This window comes from Equus caballus, chromosome 15 (genome assembly GCF_041296265.1).
Source record: "Equus caballus isolate H_3958 breed thoroughbred chromosome 15, TB-T2T, whole genome shotgun sequence".
NCBI lineage: Eukaryota > Metazoa > Chordata > Mammalia > Perissodactyla > Equidae > Equus > Equus caballus.
In genome coordinates this window covers 60178534-60203393 of record NC_091698.1, presented here as the reverse complement: position 1 = coordinate 60203393, position 24860 = coordinate 60178534, and the positions used below count along the sequence as shown (strand labels likewise).

The 24860-nt window shown below is 37.4% G+C and overlaps 1 protein-coding gene and 1 long non-coding RNA gene across 14 annotated transcripts in view; one reads left to right on the top strand and one right to left on the bottom strand.

Annotated features, from left to right (window-relative positions):
* The window catches only part of LOC138917691 (uncharacterized), a 389144-nt gene that overhangs the window by 152981 nt on the left and 211303 nt on the right, over nt 1-24860 (top strand). For 2 of the 7 annotated variants that reach the window (XR_011426069.1, XR_011426068.1), the window contains exon 4: nt 9113-9236. The exons of the other annotated variants lie outside the window; for them this stretch is intronic. This is a non-coding gene — a long non-coding RNA (uncharacterized lncRNA). The remainder of the gene's footprint in view (nt 1-9112; nt 9237-24860) is intronic. 7 annotated transcript variants of the gene reach the window in all.
* The window catches only part of EFEMP1 (EGF containing fibulin extracellular matrix protein 1), a 59562-nt gene continuing 52120 nt past the window's right edge, over nt 17419-24860 (bottom strand). For all 7 annotated transcript variants that reach the window (XM_001917597.5, XM_070235475.1, XM_005599971.4 and 4 more), the window contains 3 exons: nt 24553-24676; nt 24273-24468; nt 17419-19048 (listed from right to left, as the gene is read on the bottom strand). In XM_001917597.5, coding sequence (XP_001917632.2) covers nt 18887-19048; nt 24273-24468; nt 24553-24676 — 482 coding nt within the window. In that variant the 3' untranslated portion in view covers nt 17419-18886. The remainder of the gene's footprint in view (nt 19049-24272; nt 24469-24552; nt 24677-24860) is intronic.

Below are 24860 nucleotides of genomic sequence, written 5' to 3'. Positions count from 1 at the left end.
TTCTGCAATGAATGTGGGAGCGCTAATGCCTCTTTGAGATCCTAGTTTCAATTCTTTTGGATATATACCCAGAAGTGGCATTGCTGAATCATGTGTTAGTTCTATTTTTAATTCTTTTGAGGAACCTCCATTCTATTTTCCATAGTGGCGGCACCATTTTGCATTCCAACCAACGGTATTAAAGGGTTCCAATTTCTCAACATCTTCTCCAACTCTTGTTGTCTTTTGTTTTTTTCACAGTAGCCATTCTGACAGGTATAATGTGATCTCTCATTGTGGCTTTGACTTGCATTTCCCTGATGATTAGTGATGATGAGCATTTTTTCCATATACCTGTTGGCCATTTGTATGTCTTCTTTGAAGAAATGTCTATTCAAGTCCTTAGCCTATTTTCTGAAATCAAATTGTAAGTTTTTTTTTTTTATTACTGAACTGTAGGAGTTCCTTATATATTTTGGAGATTAACCTCTTATCAGATACATGGTTTGCAAATATTTTCTCCCATTCCCTAGGTTGCCTTTTCACTCTGTTGATTATTTCTTTTACTATGCAGAAAATTTTTAGTTTAATATAGTCTCACTTGCTTATTTTTGTTTCTGTTGCCTGTGCTTTTGTGTCATATCCATGAAATCATTGCCAAAGCCAGTGTCATAAAGCTTTTCCTCAATGTTTTCTTCTAGGAGTTTTACAATTTCAGGTCTTGTCTTTGAGTTGATTTTTGTTTATAGTGCAAGATAAGGGTCCAATTTCGTTATTTTACACATGAATATCCAGTTTTCCCAACACCATTTATTGAAGAGACTATCCTTTCTACATTGTGTAGTCTTGTTACCCTTGTCAAAGATCAATTGACTGTATGTATGTGGATTTATTTCTGGGCTCTACTCTATTCCATTGGTTTATATGTCTGTCTTTATGCCAGTATGATACTATTTTTAGTACTGTAACTTCATAATCTATTTTGAAATCAGGAAATGTGATGCCTCCAGCTTTGTTCTTCTTTCTCAGGATTTTTTCGGCTATTTGTGGTCTTTTGTGGTCCCACATGAATTGTAGAATTTGTTTTTATATTTCTGTAAAAAAGTGTCTTTCGGATTTTGATAGGGATTGCATTGAATCTGTAGATCACTTTGGGTACTACAAACATTTTATCAATATTAAGTCTCCCAATTTATAAACACAGGATGTCTTTCCATTTGTTTCTGTCTTGTTTAATTTCTTTCATTGATATGTTGTAGTTTTCGGTATATAAATCTTTTACCTCCTTAGTTAGGTTATATCAGATTATTTTTCTCCATAAAAATGTGATCAAAACAGCCCAGGGTGAAAATGACAAGATCAAAACAGTGGCATAAAATTATTTTGGACCTGTTTTTGAATTTTTGAATTAGGTGCATCTAATATAGGGTTCATCATAGGTATACTTAGTTTTTCATTCTTTTTCCTTCAAATCAAATGTTTGCTTTATCATATTTGGAAAATGAGTGAAAAATTAACTGTTGGGATACACATGCTACTTGGAAAGGAAGAGCTAAAAAGAGGTTGATCTTTCACATTTGATCAAAAAATAACGCTTTTATTTCTGCTTGTAAATAGTATGGGTACTTGTTTGGGACTGCTACTAACTATTTAGTAACATTAGTCACCTAATAAATTCTGTTGAACTATAATCACTCAATTAAATTATTTTGTAAGTTGATAGTGAATTTAATTTGTAATTTATGACAGTGATTTATAATTTGACAGCTTGGAGAATTCTAATCAGCTTAAAAGTATGAAAAGCCATAGCCTGCTTTGATCATTTTTAAAAAATTCAGATTCTGTTTCAAAAAAGATTCACCTGAAACTGGAGTTAATTTTCCATTGGTAAAATATGTAGTAACTATTGGAATTTTTCATTTACCTTTAGTGAAAAGTAACGTTACTTAAAACAATCTGCGTGGGTTCTTCCCAAACAAAGCATAATTTCCATTAATAAATTATAAGAACTGGAACAAGTCATGATCAAAAGATAAGATGCTAAATGTTTACTTAAAAAAAGCAATCTTCTAGAGAAAAAAATTGAAGTTCTTGAAAAATATTAAAATAAGTGCATAGCTATAGTTCTTAAACTGGATGCAATCTTACATCAATTCATTATAAAAGTTAGTGAAATGAAATGCAACTTATCAGTGGAAAGGGCAGCTTAAGAATTGTGAGATGTTGACGTATTCTACTGTTTTAGGTCGGCAGTTCCAGGGCATACTATAAAAGAAGAAAAATCTTGAATTTTGTATGTAGATGAAACTTTTTTTTTTTTAAACTCTGGGAAATCCATTTGCAAACAAGTCTCATGCATGTTGTTTATGGTTGTGTATATTAAGCCTAGTCGGTTCAGCATAGTGGTTAAGAGGGCAGCCTCTGGAGCCTGACAGCTTAGGTTCAAATACTTGCTTTCTCATTTATTAGCTAGAGAACCTGTGAACAATTGGGAAAATTGCTTAACCTCTTTGAGCCCTGGTTTCCTCACTTCTAAAGTGGAGATAATAAAATCCCACTTCATAGGATAAAAAAATCCCACTGTCAGGATTAGATGTGTTAATACATCTAAAAAATTCTACCTGTTATTATTATTATTACTAGCCACAGGAGAGAATTTTCTGGACTATTACAAATAGCCTTGTTCTCAATTTAATATATAGTTGGTGTTTGGAGAATATCCTTTCTTACCTAAATTGTTCTTTTTTTGTTTATTTTTTTATAAAGGTAACATTGGTTTATAATATTACATAAATTTCAGGTGTACATCATTGTATTTTGACTTCCATATTGGCTACATCATGTTTACCATCAAAAGTCTAGTTTCCATCTGTCACTGTACAAACGTTCCCCTTTACCTCTTTTGCCCTCCCCCTACCCACTTTCTCCTCTGGTAAACACAAATCTATCTTCTGTATCTATGTGTTCGTTTGTTGTTGTTGTTGTTGTTTTTTATTCTCCACATGTGAGTGAATTCATACAGTAATAGTCTTTCTCCATCTGGCTTATTTTGCTTAGTGTAATACTTTCAAGCTCCATCCATGTTGTCGCAAATGGCAAGATTTTATCTGTTTTTATGGCTAAGTAGTACTCCAGTGTGTATAGCTACTACATCTTCTTTATCCATTCATCTGTTGATGGGTAGTTAGGTTGTTTCCAAGTCTTGGCTACTGTAAATAATGCTGCAATGAACATAGGGGTGCATATATCTTTTTGAATTAATGTTTTCATGTTCTTTGGATAAATACTCAGAAGTGGGATAGCTAGATCATATGGTAGTTCTATTTTTAATTTTTTGAGGAATCTCCATAGTGGCTGCATCATAGTGTTTTCTGTAGTTACTGCACCAATTTATGTTTCCACCAGTATTGTACAATGGTCCCCTTTTCTCCACCTAAATCTTTCTTAACCTCTATATCTATATTTTTTCCTGAAGGCATTCTAGACAGCTGTGGGCCATCTGTGTGTGTGGATGTGCACACATGTGTGTGGTCATTATGATTATAAAATGTAGCACACTATTATATTGTGAAGGAATCTAATATTGCAGGTATTAAAACAGTGGGATCACTCATAGAATAAAACTAATTCTGAGAAGATACATATAACTATGTGACCTTGATAAAAAAACTTTCTCTTATGTCTTGGCTTGTTTAAAAATTTTTAAAAATCATGTAAAATGCTGGCTTGGACTAAATCCCAAATTTCCTTCCTAAGCTTTAGATTATAAATGCTCTCCTTGCACAGCTGGTCTCACATTAATCATGCCGTGTATCCTTGGACACCTGTAGGATGGACCAGTGTAAAGTGAATCATCTGTTTTTAACCCACTCAGTGGAAACCACAGTATGAAGGGTAAAGACTTCCAGAAGTAAAGTATGCAATAATAATGTAGAGGCAGTGCTGAATGACGAAATGATGTGACGAAAAGGGGGAGCTACCCTAACTCCTGCATTGCTTAATTCTAATAGGCATTTACTAACTTCTTACTGAGCTGAAGTTTCTTTAGCCAACATATTCCAGATAGAAGCTGCTGGGAATTTTTGGCTTTAAACTTTCATCTTCCTTACTCTGTCCTCTCTCCATTTATAAAAAACTACTGCTTAAAGGGCTATTTGTTACTGATGTTGAGTGTCACCACCATCAAGGAGGCACCATTTTCAAGGTACTCTTCTGGGCATTGAGTAAATATTTGCCAATGTTCTAAATGCCAGAGCCTCTTGAGAACTTTAAAGGAATGTTGCTTAGGCAGGGATAGGAGAAAGGCAGAATAATTCCTGGCCTTGACATTGTGCAGTCAATTTTGGAGGTCTGGGCTGAATGTTTCCAAACAATGTACCACATTACTACTGCTTTAACTATTACTGTGTCGGTGGCTGCACTGCCCTCAAGCTGCCTTGAAATGCTCTTTCATGTCAACACTTTGGAGGAGGGCAAGAATTCTCTTCTCATTTGGATTTTGATCTGTGTTTGAAAAGGGAATTGTGGAAACGTAAGTCTGCAAGGGCACGACAAGGCAAGCCATGGACCTCACAATAAGGGCTCAGCAAGTTGTTTCATGTTTTCCATTCATAGCTGCCTCTTCTCTGTGAGCTCTTTTGAAGCACCTATAAAGCAAAATAGGCTCATTAAATATGAAGGGGCAAGTGAAGTTGGCAGTTGCACCTATTCAAATAGACTTTCCTTTTTAGATGTTTACACTCCAGAAAAAAGAATGGTCAGAAGATGAATGCCTCCTTATCAGTGGCTGCTCATGGACTCCCTTTTGGGGTGAGTGAGGTCAGTCACAGTCAGGAAGATGTGGGCGTTTTGCTTCAGATCTAGCACTAAAGCAGTATATGAAGTTAATGTCACAGTGAAAAGGCAGGATGGCCTTGTCACTGTCATTTCATTTACTAAGTTTGTATATGAGGATGAATACTGGCTGATGTTCCTTTCTAAACAATCAAGGGCATTTTTTTCATGACTATTTCCACATGGCCATGGCCTTGCCTTAGTTGTGCCATCTTGCTGACAGGGACAAGCAATATTCTGGCCTGTGGACCAGCTCTTCCCATCTGTAGAGTCTCTTCTTTCATGAAGCTTTCCCTGCAAATTTGGCTCCTTTTCTGAACCTATGGCATCCACATTTTAATGAGCTGAGGGGTATGCCAAGATATGTGAGAGATGGTTTTAACCCTTGAAATCTTACAGTCAGTAAATGAGGTAATGTATGATCATGTTCAGTAAGTCACTATGCAAATGTGAGGCATTTTGAGCTGAACCTTGAAAGATGGAAAACATATCTATGGTCTCTGGTTGTGGAATAGTTTGAGCAAAGGCACAGAGGTGTGTCTAATCAGTGGACTTGCTTTTTGGTTCTTATTTTATATGGCCTGAACAATATTTGACACTGTTGACCACTTGCATCATCTTGAAGGATACCCTTGGCTTCTGTAACAATACATTTCCCTGGGTTTTCTCCTGCTTTTCTGACAGCTCTTTTCAAACTCACCCCAGGTTTCTATGACCATATATATGCTGATGATGCCTCACCTGTGCCTCTAGCCAGGCTGCTGTCTTGAAGGTCAGACCTATATATCTACTGTCTGCTGTTCATACTCACATGTTCAACTCTTACTTAAATACCTTCAGTCCAGCATGTCTAAAACTGAACTCATTATCTTTTTCTCCAGGTCTACATCTTCCTCAGTGTTTCCTATCTTAGTGAATAATGTACATCCAGTTAGTCAAGTCAGAAATATGGTATAATCTTTGACCCCTCCCTCCCCATCACCTTCCATATGATAAGTGATCACACCCTTTATATTGTAGTTTCTTAATATCTCCTGAATGTGTTCAGGTGTCTCCATCTCCATTGCCACCTCAGCTCTCCATCATCTTTTGTTTGGATGACTGAAGTAGCCATCTACTTTCAATCTTTCCTCTAGCTAATTCTTCTCTACATTGTAGCCAGAGGAATCTTTCTAAAGCACAAATGTGATCATTGTGTTGTTTCTTTCTTTAAAGCCCTCTGATAGCTCCCTAACTAAGGCTACTCTCCTTTATTGTTCTGGCCCTGTTGACCTCTCTTGCCTCATCTCTTGCCACTAGCACTCAAGCTTCCTGAGCTTCAGCCATTTTGGAGTGAACTTGCAGTTCACTGACACACCAGGTGAGTTTCCATAGCTCCAGGACTATCTAACACTCTTCTCTCTTCCTCTTCCTCTGGTCTCAGCTGGGAAATCACTGCTCATACTGTATTCTAATGGCTTGTTTACCTATATCCCTTTAGGTCAGTCAATACCTCTTATAGATTCTAGAACAACTTAGATGTTCAGTAGATAATTTTTGGATGAATGAGTGATGCTCATGTATGAGATGTCTTTAAGGAATGACAGATCATCCAGTTTGACTGGAATGTAGGATATATAAAGGACGGGAGTGAAAGATCTGAAAGAAAGATCATTGGGTGTGTTAGATTGTGTTCCTTGAACAGAAATTCTGAGATAAAAATTCCAGTGCAGGAAGTTTATTGGGGAATGCTCTTGGGGTCAACTCCTGTGAGGGACTTAGGGAAGCAGGGTATGGCAGAGGGAGAAGTTGAACTGAAATGAGATTGCAACAGGGCCCTCAGCTAATCCCATATGGCATACAGAAGATAGCATAACCCTATAAAGTTGTCCTGAATTGAGACAAGGAGGATGGGCCTTTTTATTCTCATAGCAATTAGTCATTGGATGTGGAATGCCTCTGGAGAGGGGGCAAAACTTGGGCCAAACAATTCCCTTTGGCCAATGGTACTTTCTGGGGAAGAGTTCAATTATGATCTGTCAAAAGTCAACACTACTGGCATCAGGGGAATGAATGCCTTGGTAGTAAATGGGGATCTGGGTGGCACATTACAGCATCCACGACACTAGGCCTAGATTATGCCACACTAAGGAATTTAAAATTTATTTAATAGGCTTTGGGATGCCATTGAAGGTGTTTACACAGAGAAGTAATGTGATTCATAGCTCTATTTAGGAAGATTAATCTGGCTGAGGTGTTTAGAATGGATTGGAGCTAGAGAAATTAGAGGCTGAGAAGACAGTGGGAAACTTTTGAAATAGTCCAGGTGAGGGAATAAAGGCCTGAGCAAAGGTATTGACAGTGGAAATGGAAAACGCAGGGTTTTGATTGCGAGAGATATGACAGTGCTAGAATTCACAGGCCCTGAGGACTGATTAAATATGTGAAGTATGGAAGAGGAAGGAGACTCAAGATGATTGTAAGTTTTTAAATTTGGCTGAAATGTAAGAATGGTGGTGCTGGTAATAGAAATTTAAGAAGGATACAGGCTTGGTGGGAGAGTTGTTGAATTTTCAGTTTGGCTGCCACTCAAGTAGAAGTGGCCTACAGGTGGCTGGGCAATTTTTCAGGAGGGCAAAATACATATAAATAAAAACTTATATAATGATATAAGGATGGTTATACAGCATATAAGTATCAAATGGATATATAAACAGTTAATGCTAAGGGAGGTCGGAGAAGAGAGAAATCACTGTGGCCAAGAAGTCTTTATGGAGGAGGTAGCATTTGAGTGGGGTCTAGATGGAAGTGTAGGATCTATGACTGGGAAGGAGAGATAGGGATGGAGGAATGATGACATTCTCAGTTGGAGCAATATTTTGAGCAAAGGCAGAGAGGTAGAAATACACACCACATGTTTAGGGGACCATGAAAAGATCAATTTGGCTAGAAGAGAGGATTCATTGAAGGAAATATTGGTTTAAAAGTTGGAAAATTTATTGTAGAGGGACATGGATGACAGACCAAATGAGAGGGAGGTTAGAGAAGTTCAGGAGATTTCTTGTAAAACTTTGCCTCTATTTCTGAAGTCTAATCCTGTCTACCGCCTGAGTATGGGTCTCCATAATCCGACAGAACTAGAACTTTCCACTTGAAAGACATTCTTAGTGTTTTTTACACCAAAGTGGCTCTGATGTAGAAGACTACTAGTCACTGGCATTCTTTTTCATGGAGATTATATGAAGACGCTTTAAAAGGAAGTACAGCCTGCATGTGTTCCTGAGGCTTTTATAGTCACAGTCTTTGCTAAGCTTTCATGAAGCTCAAACAATCTGTGGCCTAATTGGTCAGCTGGTTTACTGGCTCACCCTGAAAAGTAAATATTGTGTATCTGTAAGTGGAAAGTTAGTATGTGTAATCTAGCTGCCTAGTCACGCCTGCTCAAATGCTGTTGAAAACTTTGACCAAGGGCTATAAAACTGTCAAGACCTGGGACCGAAGATTGCTTCTACACCAAATAGCTCATTAGTGAAGCTATTGGGAAGATAACAGGGCATGTGTTTGACTTGCTAGGATCCCTTGTTTGCTACAGAAGCATCTGGCAGAGCTAAATAGTTTTGTATTACATCATTTTTCAATTCTTGTTTTTTATTTATCTTCTACTTCAATTTATTTGACATTGAAACTTGCCCCACCTTCCTCTAAGCCTCATAGACTAAAAAGGCTATCTTGATATCAGTGCAGTGACTTCAAAATGGAATCTTTAGATTGGCTCTTTGACTATTAAAAAATAAAATAAGACAGAAATTTCCTTAGTGTCTTTGAACAGATGTTTAATTTCTCCCTTCTCTAAGGTGATCATGGGCTGCTATGAGACTTCCCCACTGCCATTTTGTGACATTCACAGCATTGTTACTTCTTTTTTTTAAAGTTACTATTTGTGTGTGTCTGTATGAAGATTGGCCCTGAGCTAACATCTGTTGCCCATCTTCCTCTTTTCTTTTCTTCTTCTCCCCAAAGCTCCCTGGTAGATACTTGTATATTCTAGTTGTAGGTCCTTATGGTTGAGCTATGTGGGACATCACCTCAACATGGCTTGATGAGCCATGTGTAGGTCCATGCCTAGGATCTGAACCGGCAAAACCCTGGGCTGCTGAAGTGGAGTGCTCCAACTTAGCCACTCGGCCAAGGGGCTGGACCCTCCCAGCATCGTTTCTTTTCTATTTTCTTTGCATAATTTCATCACACAGTGCTTGGAACATCTCTTGGGGAAAAAAATAATTGCTACTGAAGGGACTAATCTTTTTTCTTTTCGGAACAGGAGTTGGTGAATGATATGTACTGAAGTCCCATGGTTACTTTTGGGGTGGCCTGCTAGATTTAGGACCAGCGATGGAGAGTACGCAATTGATGAGTATGCAATTGAAGATGTACCTTATTTTAAGGTAAAGTGCCCAAGCATGTCAGTAGCTTTCTGCATGTCTAATTGCACAAACTTTCACTCAAAAGAAGAAAACATGTCAAATCTTGGGCAATTAAAAAAAAAGCACCTGAGCATGTTATTAAGTTGCAACTGATATTCAACAGCTCTATGCTATTCTCTAAGAAGCCAACAAAGGAGTATTTACTCTTTTTACCCATTGTTCAACTTTGCACAATTGATTTTATTCTTTAATCCACAGAGATGTTTACTGCACTGTAAAGGTTTCTTTTTTTTTTTTGAGGAAGATTAGCCTTGAGCTAACAGCTGCTGCCAATCCTCCTCTTTTTGCTGAGGAAGACTGGCCCTGAGCTAACATCTGTGCCCATCTTCCTCTACTTTATATGTGGGATGCCTGCCACAGCATGGCTTGCCAAGCGGTGCCACATCTGCACCCAGGATCCGAACCTGCAAACCGCGGGCCGCCGAAGCAGAACATGTGCACTTAACTCCTGCACCACCGGGCCGGCCCCAAGGTTTCTTTTTATATTTGTATTTTATATTTAACAAATGTTAAATCAAAGATGTTTGTTTCAAAGGGGGTACATTTCAGTGATCCAAAGAAGAATCACATGGATTGTATGTTATATTTTCAATTTTAAATAGAAATCTTAATTGTTTAATGCCTTACTTACTCCATTTAGATCCTTCCTGAATACAGACTAATTTTCAAGGCTGACTTAGACTTCCCTCGCATAAACTTTTCATTTCCTCCTTATTTACTAGAGATGAAGAAGCGTCATCTCCAGACACAATGGTGTGACATTAGGGGTGCTGAGACTTTCTTATTTCCCAAATTAACTCTCATAAACATTTTTTATTAGTAATATTCCTTTAGCAGGCACCAAAGATCCTAATGCATTTTACTTACCCGTGGTATTACTAGCCTCACTCCTGATAGAAAGGGTTTTTAGCTTACTGGCATATTTGTAAAAAGAAGCACAGAAAATATCAAGACCACATTAGAATTAACCACTGACTAGTAATGAGATAGTTAGGGCTATGGGCTTTGGAATCAAACTGACTTGAGTTACAGACTTGGCTCTACCTGTGTGTGACTAGGGCACTTTCTTATTTCTCTGAGACTCAGTCTCTTCATCTTGCAAATGGAATGGAAATGCCCATGTCTTAAAATGAGATAATACCTATAAAGCACATAAAGTGCTTAGCACGGTGTGAAGGCACACTATATGGCATATAATAGGTGCTCAATAAACGTTAGCTCTCATTATTGCTGTTTAAATATCTAGCCATTGAAAATGCCTTTCTCGGAAAAGGCTGACACATATTTGCTGACACTAAGCTATAACTTTAAGATGTTAAAGGCATGCCTTACATATTCAACTAAGGCCCCAGCCTAAATCCCATCCTAGGAGATTAATGTGAACTGCCTGGCACCTGAATCATTGCTGCTGAACTTCACTTAACATTTCTGAATCCAAACTGTTGCCACAGCTTTTCCTTCTTGATCTACTTGTTTGACGTCTGGAACCTCTTGCCTCTGCTGTTGTAGTAGCCAAAGTCTGGCCTTTCCCCCTGATTCTCTCTTATCAGGAGGTTTGGCTTTGTTACCCCACCTCTAAGTCTGACCCTCTGGCCTGAGTTGTGTTTTTGGTTTTGCCCTACCAGGTCAGCATGGATGGACCAGTCCCTTGGGCTGCATATTGGACACCAAGATGTTAAGCCCTCACTTAATGGGACTGGTGGATTCTATACTAAAACACTACTGAACAAGCACTCATATGGACGATTCTAGTAACTCACTCCCAGATTTTGGCCTCCCAGCTTTAGTTTAATGACCATTTTGCTTAGGAAGCTTTAATATGGCCTGGCTTTGATTACCTATCATATTCCCAAGTCTCTTATGTCTTCCTTGAGTTTGCTTTGAGTTTTTTTAAAAAAGAACTTTTTAATCTGAGGGGCTGGCCCTGTGGCCGAGTGGTTAAGTTCGCGCGCTCCGCTGCAGGCGGCCCAGTGTTTTGTTGGTTCAAATCCTGGGTGCAGACATGACACTGCTCATTAAACCACGCTGAGGCAGCGTCCCACATACCACAACTAGAAAGACCCACAACGAAGAATATACAACTATGTACTGGGGGGCTTTGGGGAGAAAAAGGAAGAAAAAAATAAATAAAATCTTTAAAAAAAGAGAACTTTTTAATCTGATATGAAACTCATTGTAAAAAATAATAATAATAAATTGCAGATATAAGAAAGTACAAAAAGGGGAATATAATGTTCTTTCAATCCTATCCCAGAAATAACTACAGTTAACATTTGATGTACTTTCTTCTTTCTGTGCATGTATTTATGTAATTGAGATAGCACCTCCTGCATTTTCCACTTAACACTATATCATAAACATTCCCCACTCTACAAAAATCTCTTTATAAGCATTTTAATCACTGCATAATATTCTACCATATAGACGTGCCATAGTTTTAACTAAGCCATTCCCCCATTATTGTACATTTAAACTGTTTTAATTTGTTTGGTTATTAGAAATGACACTAAAGAAATCATATTTGTGCATCAACATTTTTCTTATAAATTTAAAACTCTGTTCTAATACCCTTCTTTTAGGAGTAAAAGAGCAGTTTTCTTTCTTTCTGCCATCCTTGGACAAGGAGTGAGACAACAAGCCTAAAGAAACAACTAGGCTGAGACAATTGTAGACACTTAAATATCTATTGAATGGATAAATAGGCATTGAAAAGGTGATTTGCCTTCATTAAAAATTAATACATGGAAGTGTGGAACTAAGTAAGAATTCTACTTACCCTTGAACACAAGAAGTACATTAAGAAAAGGGATACAGAGAAAAATAAGTGACATTAAAAATAAATCTGGGAGTTAGAAAACTGTTCTCTGCTCTAGTGGAACAATTCCATTCCATAATAAAGAATATAGTCATTTTCTAGCTTCCCCATTGAGGCAAAGACTGCTAGCTAGCGACAAAACCTGTTTGCTCTTCTTCCTGAATACACAGCTAGATGCTATTTCCCAGCCTTCCTCGCAGGTGTGTCCAAAGGAAGATGAGCCACTTCCAGGCCTGCCACAACCCACATCCCCTCAGCCACATGAGTTTATTGGGAGCTGCAGTAGAAATTTCTAGCTCAATGACAGCACCCTACAACAAGCCTCTGTCTCTCTTCCTCTCTTCCTGAGGACTTTCTCCAGTGCCAGAGAGCTTGCCCTCCCTCAGGCAGTTATAAGTGGGTGTGGCATTAGTGCCTCTGGGGACAGCCTTCACCACAGGGATGGGAGTTGGTAGATAAATGGCCCAGCCTAAGCAGCTTCTGGTTGGATGCCTTTGAGGTGAGTGCCACATGATTTCTCAGAGGATTCCCCAGAGGAACTGAGAGCCAGTTGCCCACATAAGTGACCCACTCATTAACTCACTCATTTGTTGGCATCTCTCCCTTCCCTGACTCATTTTCCCCACTTCCTCACCTGTACTTCCTGAGTTAACTCTCAAACTACCCACACTCAATTCTTGTGTCAGGATCTGCTTTTGGGGCAACACACACCAAGACACCTGGTTTAAGTCATGTGCAAGTAATTTACCACTTAAAGAAACATAATCTAAATGTTAAAATAAAAAACATGGAATAGTTTTTAAAGGAAATAAATAAATAATCTGGAGATACCCAAATAACAAAATTATTTATTAGTGTTATATGCATCTGTTTAAAAATAATGCTGAGATTTTGCAGAAACTAATTTAGTTTCTATGGGAAGATAAAAAAGAACCGAATTATTGCATTCAGGTCTTTAAAATTCTCTTGCATTTATATTCCAGCTCTGGCTTATTAAAGGAGTCTGTGCTCCATTTAACATACACGTGCACTTATAATATAAACAGCTTAACTAGACATCTGTGTTGACTACATATAAATGGCAGTTAACTTTTTGCCTTGTTTCTGTTCAACAATCTTGATATTTTAGTCTGCCGGCCAGATGAAACAAGATTGGTTTTTTTGGTACCAGATGTGTCACAGTTTGGGTTTGCATTTTGCAGGTGCTCCCCCCAGCTGGGAAGATGGAAACTTGCCATCTTTCTGAGATGATGATTCAGGGTAGAAATAAAAGTGTGTTAAAAATAATTCGACATATTAATGGAGGGCTTTGTCCCTTGTGGGCTTCTTATACATAACATATGAGCAGACCAGCAGCTGTTATATATTTTAAAAGAGTTAGAAAGTTAGAAGCATACATGGCTATTCAAAACATAAGCAACTGCTTGGAGTCATGGAAACAAGATTCAACAATAAACTTGTATTTGTGAAGCTTCCCAAAAATAATAATCCCACTGGGCTGTGTTCAGGTGGTCGTAGAGTATTGAACAATCTATTTCTATCATTTGGATTCACTAAAACATCTCCCTTGTAAAGGCAGAGTGGTAGAGATGACTACATTTATTAGATATGGGGATTGTTTCTAGCTGATTTCTACCTTCCAGTGTTTGTATTTTTTAATCAAAATAAAAAAAAAACCCTACTTGTTTTTGCCATTTTCTCTTAAACATATTATGAAAGAACTAAAAGCCCCATTAAGGACTAAGTTGTTAATAAAATGTGGAATCTTATCTTATTCCAGGCCTCTAAAGCAAGAATCTTTTCAGTGATGATGTTCATTGTTTGCCCCTTCAAAAATCACCTAATGGATATTAACCAATGTCAAGGAAGGGCAGTAATCCTTACACTAACCACTTACTCTAATCCTGTGGAAGGAAGGACTCTATAAGCCTTTTGGTCCAGCTTCTGAACCAGGAGAGTATTAGGCCCACTCCATCTTCACCACTGTTGCTCTAAAGCTCCCACATGCAGAGAGCTCCATTTGGATCTTTAGTAATAGGCTTTTTTTCTTTTGGAAGTTGCTGTCCTTTCAAGTATAGTAAGGTCTACATGATTGGTCCTTGAGTTTTAGTTTCTAGAGTTCAGGAGTATTTTGTGTAACACAATTACTTCTGCCTCTTTGGAGTTTTTAAAGAGAACAAATCAGCTAAATTTTAAGAGAGTAAATAAGATTCAGGTTGGTATCTGTGTTATTTCAACCCGACTGTATGTAACAGCAGGAGTGACAACTGGTCATGGCAACCAGCAAAACTGGTCTATGATTTGGGGTGGACATTTTGCAGGAAGAAGCTTGGAAGGAAAGGGATTGCTTATTGGTGTTGAAGTTTGGAGCATGGCCAATGAAAAGAGCCCTAATCTAATTCGTAAGACCTACGTTCTAGGCACAGTGCTCTTGTTCAACAGACTGTGACCTTGAGCAAGTCTTAAAAATAAGTTGGTTTGACTAGGTGACATTTAAGTTTAGAATCCTATTATTAAAAAGAAGGGTATGTAATAGAAGATTTTATTTTTGGATGGGATGGAAATCGCAAGTTGTCAAAGAAACTATTTGAGTGAAATTTGGCAGTAGAAGGGAAGTTATTCTCCTTTTGATAAGTCTTAACAACCAAGAAGCCTTTCCTAACCACCATCAGAAAACAAGTCTGTCTAGCCAGAGAGTATGGAAGTCTTAGAGCCCAGGCACACACATTAGAATGGTAAAGTGATTGAAATGACTAGTTCAGTCCTCATTATGGAGGCTTACTGAGTAAAACATATGAAAATCCTTGGAAGCATGTTTGGAAGTGTGGGAACTCATGGCTGGGCTTTTTTCACTGATGAAACAAGCTAAAATGACTTTCAGTTTAACATGAATAACCATATTTCAGTTAATATCAGTGGAAAGGAGCAAAAACATGCATAATTTAACAGAGTGAACACTAAAAAAATTTTATTTTGAATTATAATTTTAAAAATTTACAGCTAAATTGGATTATTTATCATGTCCTTGGCCCCAATAATGAACCACATTGTGAAGACCTGTTTTGGGGTGGGAAATATTAGTTTTCTCTTTCACAATGTTCAATGCTTCTCAACAGCCACTTCACACCAAGAATACTCACATGCTTTCAAAAATTTGGCAAAGGGAGCCATCTTTTCTCTGTATGCAACCCTAGGTAGGGATTAGTTACAGTTTTTACAGCTGGAAAAACACCTTGTTTCCATATCCCAGTTTTATGGATAAAGAAACTAGGGTCCCATGAAGCCAAGTCTCATAACTGATTAATGTTAGAACTGAAACTAGAACCCTGGTTCTTCTAACTACATCATACTGTCAGATGTTAGAAGAGATTACCTTAGAAGTTGCTCAATAAATATTTGCTGCTGAATAATAATGACTCTCACAATGAATTATTCCCATAATTCCCATCTATAGGAGTTGGTTTAAATCAATGATTCTAATGGAGGAGTGGAGGAGAGAATCATGTGTGGTTTGAAAACAAAGCAGAGCTTTGTCTTACTGCTTTGGTTTGTTTTTAGTGATGATATTTACTTTATTTTGAATTTCAAATTACATTGAAAGAGAGCATGAGATTTTTATGTTTACTGAGGACCTGTAAAGGAACTCATGTGTTAGCTTTTCAGACTTCTTTCCAGGATTTTGCTTCTGTGAATGAAAAAAAGACATTTTTTTCACTTGCTATACTTTGTAGTTAAAAATGAAACTAAAAATGGATGATTTAGGCTGTGAAATTAGTGGATGAATAGTCTAGGAATCAGATTCCTTTTTGACACTGAAGATCAAAAGAAATTGCAGGTGAAAACAACCTATCAACTAATGTCTATCAAGTGATGAATGGATAAACAAAATGTGGTATATCTTTACAAAGGAATATTATTCAGTCTTAAAAAGGGAGTACTGATACATGCTACAACATGGCTGAACTTTGAAAACATTATTGGTGAAAGAAACCAGACACAAAAGGCCACCTATTATATGATTCTATTTATATGAAATTTCCAGAATAGGCAAATCTATAGAGACGGAAACTAGAGATTAGTGGTAACTCCCACCAGAGCTTGTGGGAAGGGGGATGGGGAATGATTGCTCATAGGTACGAGGTTTATTTTTGAGTGATGAAAATGTTATGGAGCTAGATAGTACTGATATTTGTGTAACATTGTGATGTACTAAATGCCATTGAGTTGTACACTTTAAAGTGGTGAATTTTATATGTATTTTGTAACTTATTATTATTTTATTATTATAAAAACATATAAATTACTATATGTAACATATAACATATATACTATATAAATATATATTACATATTATTCTATTTTATTATATATTATAAATTATTATATATAATTTTATATAGTGTATAAATATATAATTACATATATAAATTATTGCTTATATACTATATATAAAATATATATAACTATATTATATGTAATTATTATATTAATATATAATAATATTTGATATATAATAAAGTAATAATACTATATATAATTATATAATAACATATACGTTTATAGGTGGAGGTGGAGGTCAGGGCTTATATATGAATATTTCAGAGAGTTTCCTGTTTCTTCTACTATCCTCTGTGAAGATATAGATAAGACCCTGCCTTCCTGTTTGAGAATGGGAAATCTGTTAAAAGAAGGTCCTGGCCTTTTTTTTTACCTCTTATCATTCTCAGATCCGACTTGAGAATTGTGTCTATATATAGAAAAATCACTAGACTGATTAAAAACAAAAACGTTTCGATCAAGTCTTAATTTATCTGAACTGTATAAGTAATCGTGGATGGAGTGACAGTAATGCACTCAGCCGTTCTGCTGTGTTGTGGCTGGTTGTTTACTCTGCTTCCTTGCCTGGTCCTTGGTTAGACCCATTCTCTCATCACTGTTTCTATGCCCCTTTAACCTTTAAAAGCCCATTCCCTGCTCTACTCACACAAGTAGTTTGTGTTTTGTTCTTTGGTCTCTTGGTGAACTTTCTTTTTGACAATTACTGCACATGTAGTCAACTCTTTGAAAAACATTTGTTTTCAGTGGCAAGGTTACCTGGTGTCAGAGGTTATTCATATGTGCTTTGAAACTGGATTTAAGAGAAAATTGGCTGCACACCTTTTTTGGCATGATTTTAACAGTCTTTTTGTTTCCTCATCTCCTAGATTATTTATTTTTTAAAAAATCAAATGGTCATTCTTGCTCTGGCAGCTATAACTATTTTTTTCCCAGACACAAAAATTATATTGGCTCTTACTGGCTACATTAAAAAAACCTCCAATGATTGGGTGATCTTCCAAAAGAATATTTATTTTTATTTAAAAATGTGATACATAGAAGTGAAGCAGTTACACTTTAAACAAATAAGAAGACATAAAACCTTTTCATAGTCTTGGGAGGGAGGGTAATTTGCTTTAGTTCACTGTCACTCTGTATGCCAGGAGTAAGACCCACCACCATTTTCTTCCTCTCTGAGTGTCAAATACAAAGATGAGAAATTTCAATTATAAGTTAGTGAAGTTTTAGGGTTTTAATTTTATTCAGAAATTGAAACTTCTTTTTAGTAAAATACCTTTTTTCATTTTACTCCACATCTTGTGGAAGTTCTGAATTCATGGATGTTATTACATTTACTGAATGTTATGGACTGCGTGTTTGTGTCCTCCCAAAATGCATATGTTGAAATCTTAACTCCCAATGTCATGGTATTAGGAGCTGAGGCCTTGGGGAGGTAATTAGGTCATGAGGGTGGAGTTCTCATGAATGGGATTAGTGATTTTATAAAAGAAAACCCTGAGACCTCTCTCCTCTTTGTCTACCATGTGAGGATGTCTACCATGTGAGGATATAAATCTGAAACCCAGAAGAGGGCTCTAACCAGAACCTGACCATGCTGGCACCCTGATCTCGGAATTCCAGCCTCCAGACTGAGAAATAAATTTCTTTTGTTTTATGAGCCACTCAGTCTACAGTATTTGTTATAATGGCTCAAACTGACTAAGACACTGAGTTTGCTTCTTCAGGTCAACTCCAATGTGGTTTAGAAAGACTTTGTTTTTGCACCTCCTCCCTGTAAACTTCTCAATATAATAATTTTCTAGGGAATACCTTATTCATTTTGGGAATTTTGCTTACTGTTTCTTTACATTCATAGTCAAAAATTTCTGACAAAATTTAAAATATCCTACAGAAACCAGCATATTATACAGTAATGATGTATTACTATGTAATAAACAACCACGTTTAGATTGATCATGAAAATAAAACCCAAAACAAATATGGCAGGTCCTCATTTTCTAAAGAAATATATCTTTATTGACTTTTTCCATTTTCTTACAAAGCAGTTAAAAAACTCATTCTTGAACTTGCATGCTATTCAATGTTAATGATGGCTGCCTCCTTATAAGACTGTCAGTGGAGCTTTAGTAAGTTTCCTTAAGCACCGCAGAAAATAATCATTGCTTGGTCCCACTTTTACAGAAAAGAATCCAAGTTTCACCACATAGAGTACGCTTAGCTCTCTTGAAGAAGACCAGTTTAGTGGATTAATGTCTAATTTACATAAGTAATAAAAACAAACTTTGAATCTTTACAGATTAAATGCCCACTTCATACCATGGTATAATTGTTTGAATTATTGGTGAGTGTACAGTATATAGATGTAGATGTACTAGATATGTCTATAAATAAAATAGTGCTTTAAGGTAACAATATTCTTTGGCTGATTTAAAAGCCTATAGTGAACTCTTTAAAAAGACTAAAATGCAAATGGCCCCACTATTATTGTCAATCTTAACACTGAGCTTGTGCGGAAGGTTCCTAAACTGTTGACTGTCAGCATCTCCAGGTCCACGATATATTCTCTTGGTCCTGATAGTGACTTCACCAGCACAAGCATTGCACTTACAGGACTTGTTTGCTAAAATAAAAGAAAAAAGAGGTAGAGAGAGAACAATTTTTCTTGGATTGGAGTTTCTTTTATTTGTGAGTATACGACCTATGAGAATTCAGGGGACAATTTTGAGGGGGGATAAAAGTCACTTCCTAGTTCCTTCTTGGTTCCAACTTTTCATGGTTCTTATCCCTTGTCCACACATAGTCATTAGTTCCAAGTAACAGGGACTTGCTTTTTTTGATAATTGTTTGTTTTCTATTCTTCCCCTCTATGTTAATGTTTCTCTTCACCTTTATTGAATAGTTCCAGCCTTTATAGAGACTGGAGTTCAAGTGAGAACCTGATAATTTTTGAACTGGTAAACAAAGTTGTCATCTTTCAGTCTCAACATTGTGCATCTGTTTACATTCTAGTAGATGAAGAGACATGTAAATAATTAATTTCAATAGTATGTGGCAAATGCTAAGATATATGGGTATATGCAGGGTATACATGAAGATACATAAAAGTGTGTATACACAGTGAAAAAGAGGAGGAACCATGAAGCATTGAGGGAAGGCTTTTGAATGCCTGAGGGGAAGCACCAGGATAAATGGAGGTTTTGTAAAGAAGTACATTCAGGAGAAAACTGGATGTAGTTTCATTTTGATGAAGAATGTGATGGGTGCTAGAGAGTAGGGAGAGATGAGATTCGAGGGGCAGGTAAGTAGATGTGTGAATCTGAATGTCAAGGAGAGGGCGGGGATAAAGAAGTGGATTAGGACTTAGCAATCACTTCAATAGGTGGATATTAAACCAAGGGAGAGAATGTATATGTGATAAGGCTGGGTCTGGGACAAGTCAACATTTAGGGAGTGAGCAGAGAAGAAACCACTGAAGGAAGCTGAGAAAAAATAGATGATTAAGTGGAAAGCAGATGAGCGGCCAGCACTGACCAACAGAGCAGGGGAGGCTGAGGGTGACTGGAACTGAAAAATGCAGTATGGATGTTATCAGTGGCTTTTTTCCAGAGCAACTCTGTCTTCTGCTCCCACTACTAAAGTGAGAAGACAGAGACCGTGATTACAGACTGTGCTTTAAGAACTTTGGTGGGGAAGGAAGAGGAGAGAGAGAGCAACATCTAGAGGAAAAAACAAGTTGAATATGTAGAAGGTAGAGGGGAGTCTAATGGAACAAATTTCCAGAGAAGATGGAGTGAAGAATACAAGTGGTAGGTTGGCCTTGACTGACAGAAGTGGAATCTTGTCTTTGGAAAACTGAAGGGAGGAGGTAAGAAGGGGGACACATGGACTTAAGTTCACAGACAGTGGGATGGAAAGTTCAGGAAATCCATGCCTGTTGGCTTCAGTGGTTTAGAGTAGGTCACCTACTGAAAATGAAGGGTATAACGACTTAAAGAGTTTGGGGACATTTGCGATCAGGGGCTGAAGAGAAGAAAGTAATAGGATTGTTGAACATACTGAGGACCCATCTGAAATTGGTGACTTATAAGTGTCAATTTGTGCTGACAAGCTGAGTATGAAAATAGATATGGATTATGGGATTGATCCAGGGTTCCTGGGCAGGGAGTTGAGGTGTTGGTGACAGAGTAGTTGAAGGGTTTACCAAGCAGTTGATAGACTGGAAGAAAATGCTGGGGGTGAGGGGTCAGGGGACTAACATCACTTGAAGGTGAAGGGCAGATGGAGTGGGAGTGAGAGCATGAGAGAGAGGAAGGAGAGTGGGTCATTGAAGACTAAGATTCTGATGTGGAACTGTTCTGAATGATAACAAAGTCCAGGGTCTGGCTATGGGGTTGGTGGCAGCGTGGCATGAAGCTGAAGGTCATGGGAGATGAGATGGCCAGGCAATTGTAGGTTAAGGCACTGGATGATTATGATAGTGCTCAGATCAGGTTACAGAAAGGAAAACTCTTCATAATCTAGCCTCTCTTTATCCCTGGCCCTCTTCTCTTCTGAGTAATCTCACCCATTCCCTATACATTCTCCCTGAATGAGCTCATCCATAGCCATGGCTTCAATTATCATGTATTTGCCAGTGACTTGAAAGTCTATATTTTGAGTTCCAAGCCCACTTATCCGTTTCTCTAGTCATCTTTACTTCAGTGTCTCATGGGGACCAGAACTCAATATGTCCAAATTGAATTCCACCTTCCTCTCCACACTGGCTCCTTTTCTATCTCAGTAAATGACACCACCATTTAATGTTGCTCAAGACAGAAACTTGGAAGTTATCCTTGATGCTTCCTTCTCCATCTCCCCATAGCAAATGGATTACCAAGTCATATACTTCTTCCTATATCTTCACAAGTCTGTCCACTTCTTTTGGACTCACTGCTACCATCCTAATCCCCCATTTCTTGAACTGCTTATTGGTCTCTCCATTTCCATTCTTGCCCTACTCGAATCCAGGATTTACAGCGTAGCCAGGCATCTTTTTAACATGAAAATCTGATAGCGACTCCTCTACTTGAAACCCTTAATATGGTCTGTAAGGCATTGTATGATCTAGGCCCTGCTCATCTCTCCAGGCTCCTCTCAAGGCACTCTGCTTGTAGCACTTGGAGTTCAAGACCAACTGGACCGCTTTTTATTCCTTCCATTTGCTAGTCTTTAATTTCTGGTCTTCACCTTAAACCCACTTCTTCCAGGAGGCTCCCATACCACTCCTGTCTGGGTTAGGTCAATTTGTTATGCACTCATGAGCAACTTGCAACTCTCTGTTGTAATACTCAGCATTCTTGTGAGCCCCTGTTCAAAGTCTTGACTATAAGCTCCACTGGAGCAGGAATTAACTTGGTTTTATTCACTGTTGTGTCTCTAGGACCTAGCATAGTGCTCGCCCCTTGTAGGCAATAGCTGTAGGTAACATACCTTGAAGGTGTTGATTGAATTACTTATTTGTTTAAAAATATTTTTTGAGCAGGAAGAATGAACAGACAGGTAAAGTCTCTGCTCTCATTACACTCACACTCTAGTGGGCAACACAGAGCAATGAATACTATGCAAGGTGGTTATAAGGGCTATGAAGAAAAATAAGGCTCAGTAAGAGAGGATAGATGCTGGGTGGGGTGAGGGGATGGTATTCTACCTTCAGTTTCATGTACTACTTCTTTACAATATGTCCCCTTTTCTAGAGAGAAGGTTTTCTCAGTGTTCTCCCAAAAGGAATATAAATAAAATCCTATATCCCACAGATCCTTTCAGGGATCAGGTCTAGTCTCATGACCGTCAAGAAACATTCTTTGACTATTCCAGCCCACATTAGTTCTTTGATGTCTTGGACCATGGAATTAAACATAAAATTGTCCCCTTATTTTTTTAATAAAAGTTAACTTCTGCCACACAGTAATAGTTAAAGCTCTTTGAAATAAGGAACTGTGCATTACATGCACCTAGCATGGACCTGAGCATACAGTAAGTGCTTAATTAATGTCTTTGATTGATTCTTATGCATTAAAATGCCCTCTGCACAAGTGGAATTTCAGTGGCGAAATTTTGTAGGATTTGATCTGACTACTTTTTAAATTATGTGATAAGAAATAGTCTTGAAATACCTTTTTATTTTAAATAGTTTTTTGTTTCAAATAATTTAATATTTAACTCTGGGATTATCAAAATTGGCAATGTTTTATATCATTCACGAGAGAAAAGGATTTACTTGAGAAACACACTGTATTTATATTTGAAAATATCAAGTTGATAAATGCACTGATAATGAATCATAAAATTTTTTAAGTGCCATGTTTATTGTGAGGAAAAAAACATGCTGGAACTTTGCTTAATGGTTGGTTCTGCTAGGAAATTTAATTTTCTTAAATTATGGCTATGAGTTCAAAATGGAAAATTATTTTTAAAGAAGACTTTGAGATGAACCTATTTTATTGCCATGGGTTACAAATAATGTTATTTGTTTGGGCTAGAATTATTAAATTGGTATTATCTGAATTGTGTGAAATTCATTTAGAGTAAACTTCTTACAAATATCTAGTATATCTCAAATTTAAAGCATCAGATGTTAAAGAAGTTTATTCTTAGCTATTAGAAATAGATTGTATTTTGAGTTGGACTTTTCTCTTCAGAAGCTGGTCATGAGAAATTAATCATTTCCAATTTACTGGCAAAGAAACAGAATCACATAATTCTGGAGCTGGAAGAGAACTTAATACATCAAGGAACAGGATAAATGTGTAAACATTAAAAATCTGTAAAGTTTACCACAAGGATGAATTTCCCAATTAACTTTTCATATTCTCAAAGTGAAATATTAACTTTAAAATTTGATTAGAAATGAAAAGTGCCCAAAGGAGTTTTGAGAAAATCGTAACTGGATGAATAACATCCTTAGCATGAAACAGTTACCGTAACCCTGCAAACTGCTTGGTGGGGTGCCATCATTTTCACATGAAGTGGTGAGCCTTATTTAAAATATGTCAGAATTTTAACCTAAAATGAACTTGCTGAGATTTTGCAGGAGGGAAGGGGGTGCTGGACGGCTGAGGCACTTGGAGTCAGGGAGATCTGCTTGGAAGCCCTTGGAGGGATTAGGGAGATGCTAAGAGACAGTTTAATGGAAGAGAGGCAGAGGCATGGTGAAGCAAAGATAACCCAGGAGACACTGTGGAGAAAGAAAACGCAGAATTCAGATAAAGATTTCATATAAGCACTGAAAGAAAGGGAAAACTCAAAGGTGACTTCACATTGTCTGCCTGGAAGTTTGCAAGAATGGTGCAACTACTGACACATATAGTGCAGGGGGTTGGAGTTACTTCTCAGAGACTTCCAGATTTTAGTTTTGGTGCAAATGTAAATAATCTTGGGAATGTAACAATAAGGAATTCATGGTTTTTAAAAAGCTCATCAGGAATTATTTTTTTCTCTTTACAATTCAATAACTATCACTGATTTGTGGTATCTGCTTGGTGTGTGTGTGTTTATGTAGGCTGTGTGTTTTGGTAGTCACACACAACTCCATTAGAGTCTGCAACTTGGTGTCTGAATGACTTTAGAGAAGCTACTCAATCTCTCTCAGTCTCACTTTCCTCTTCTGTAAAAAATGGAGATAAATGTTAATATCTGACAGTGTTACCAAGAGGATTAAATGAGATAATGAACATAGGAAGGCCATACACAATGTCTGCAAATAAAAACTCTTTAAATGTTAGCTTTCTTTCCAGGTGAACACTAACAAACAATACCACCAACAAACTTGAACCTGTCTTAGCTAAGGCTGCCCTCAGGATACTTACTCTTAGGTAGAACTCTCCATTTTCATTTCCAGATTTAATCCGAAAAGTATTGATAGTGTTGGCATATATAGTTGTGGCCTGTATCTGGAAGATGTCTGATGGCACAGACCTGTCAGATCGGATGCTCATGTATTTGTAGACTATGGACTGGGGAAGTTCTCGGCACACCGCATTTGATACTGGGCAAACACATCGGCTGCAGAGACAAACAATAATATTCACCAATTTGGCTTGGTAAGACAAGAAGAGTCTCACTTTCAAAAGTTCTGATTTTTCTTACTTCTCTGATGTTAGAACGTAAGGATCTTGACAAGGATTTCGTGGGTAACAACGGAAGCCGCCATGATAATTCCAACACATTTCATCTTCCCGACATTCATTTGTGGTCTCACACTCATTTATATCTATAGAGACATGGGGTCAAAGAGTTTACTGATCTAAGTGAATTGTATAAGTGGCAGATTCAGGTTTGCAAGGAAAGAGGTGTGTGGGAATCTGGACTGTGTTTAATTTGCTTTTAGACAGAAGACTGGGTGGGACCTGAGTTCATTGTATTTAATTCAGGACAGATGGAAGTAGCTGAATTAT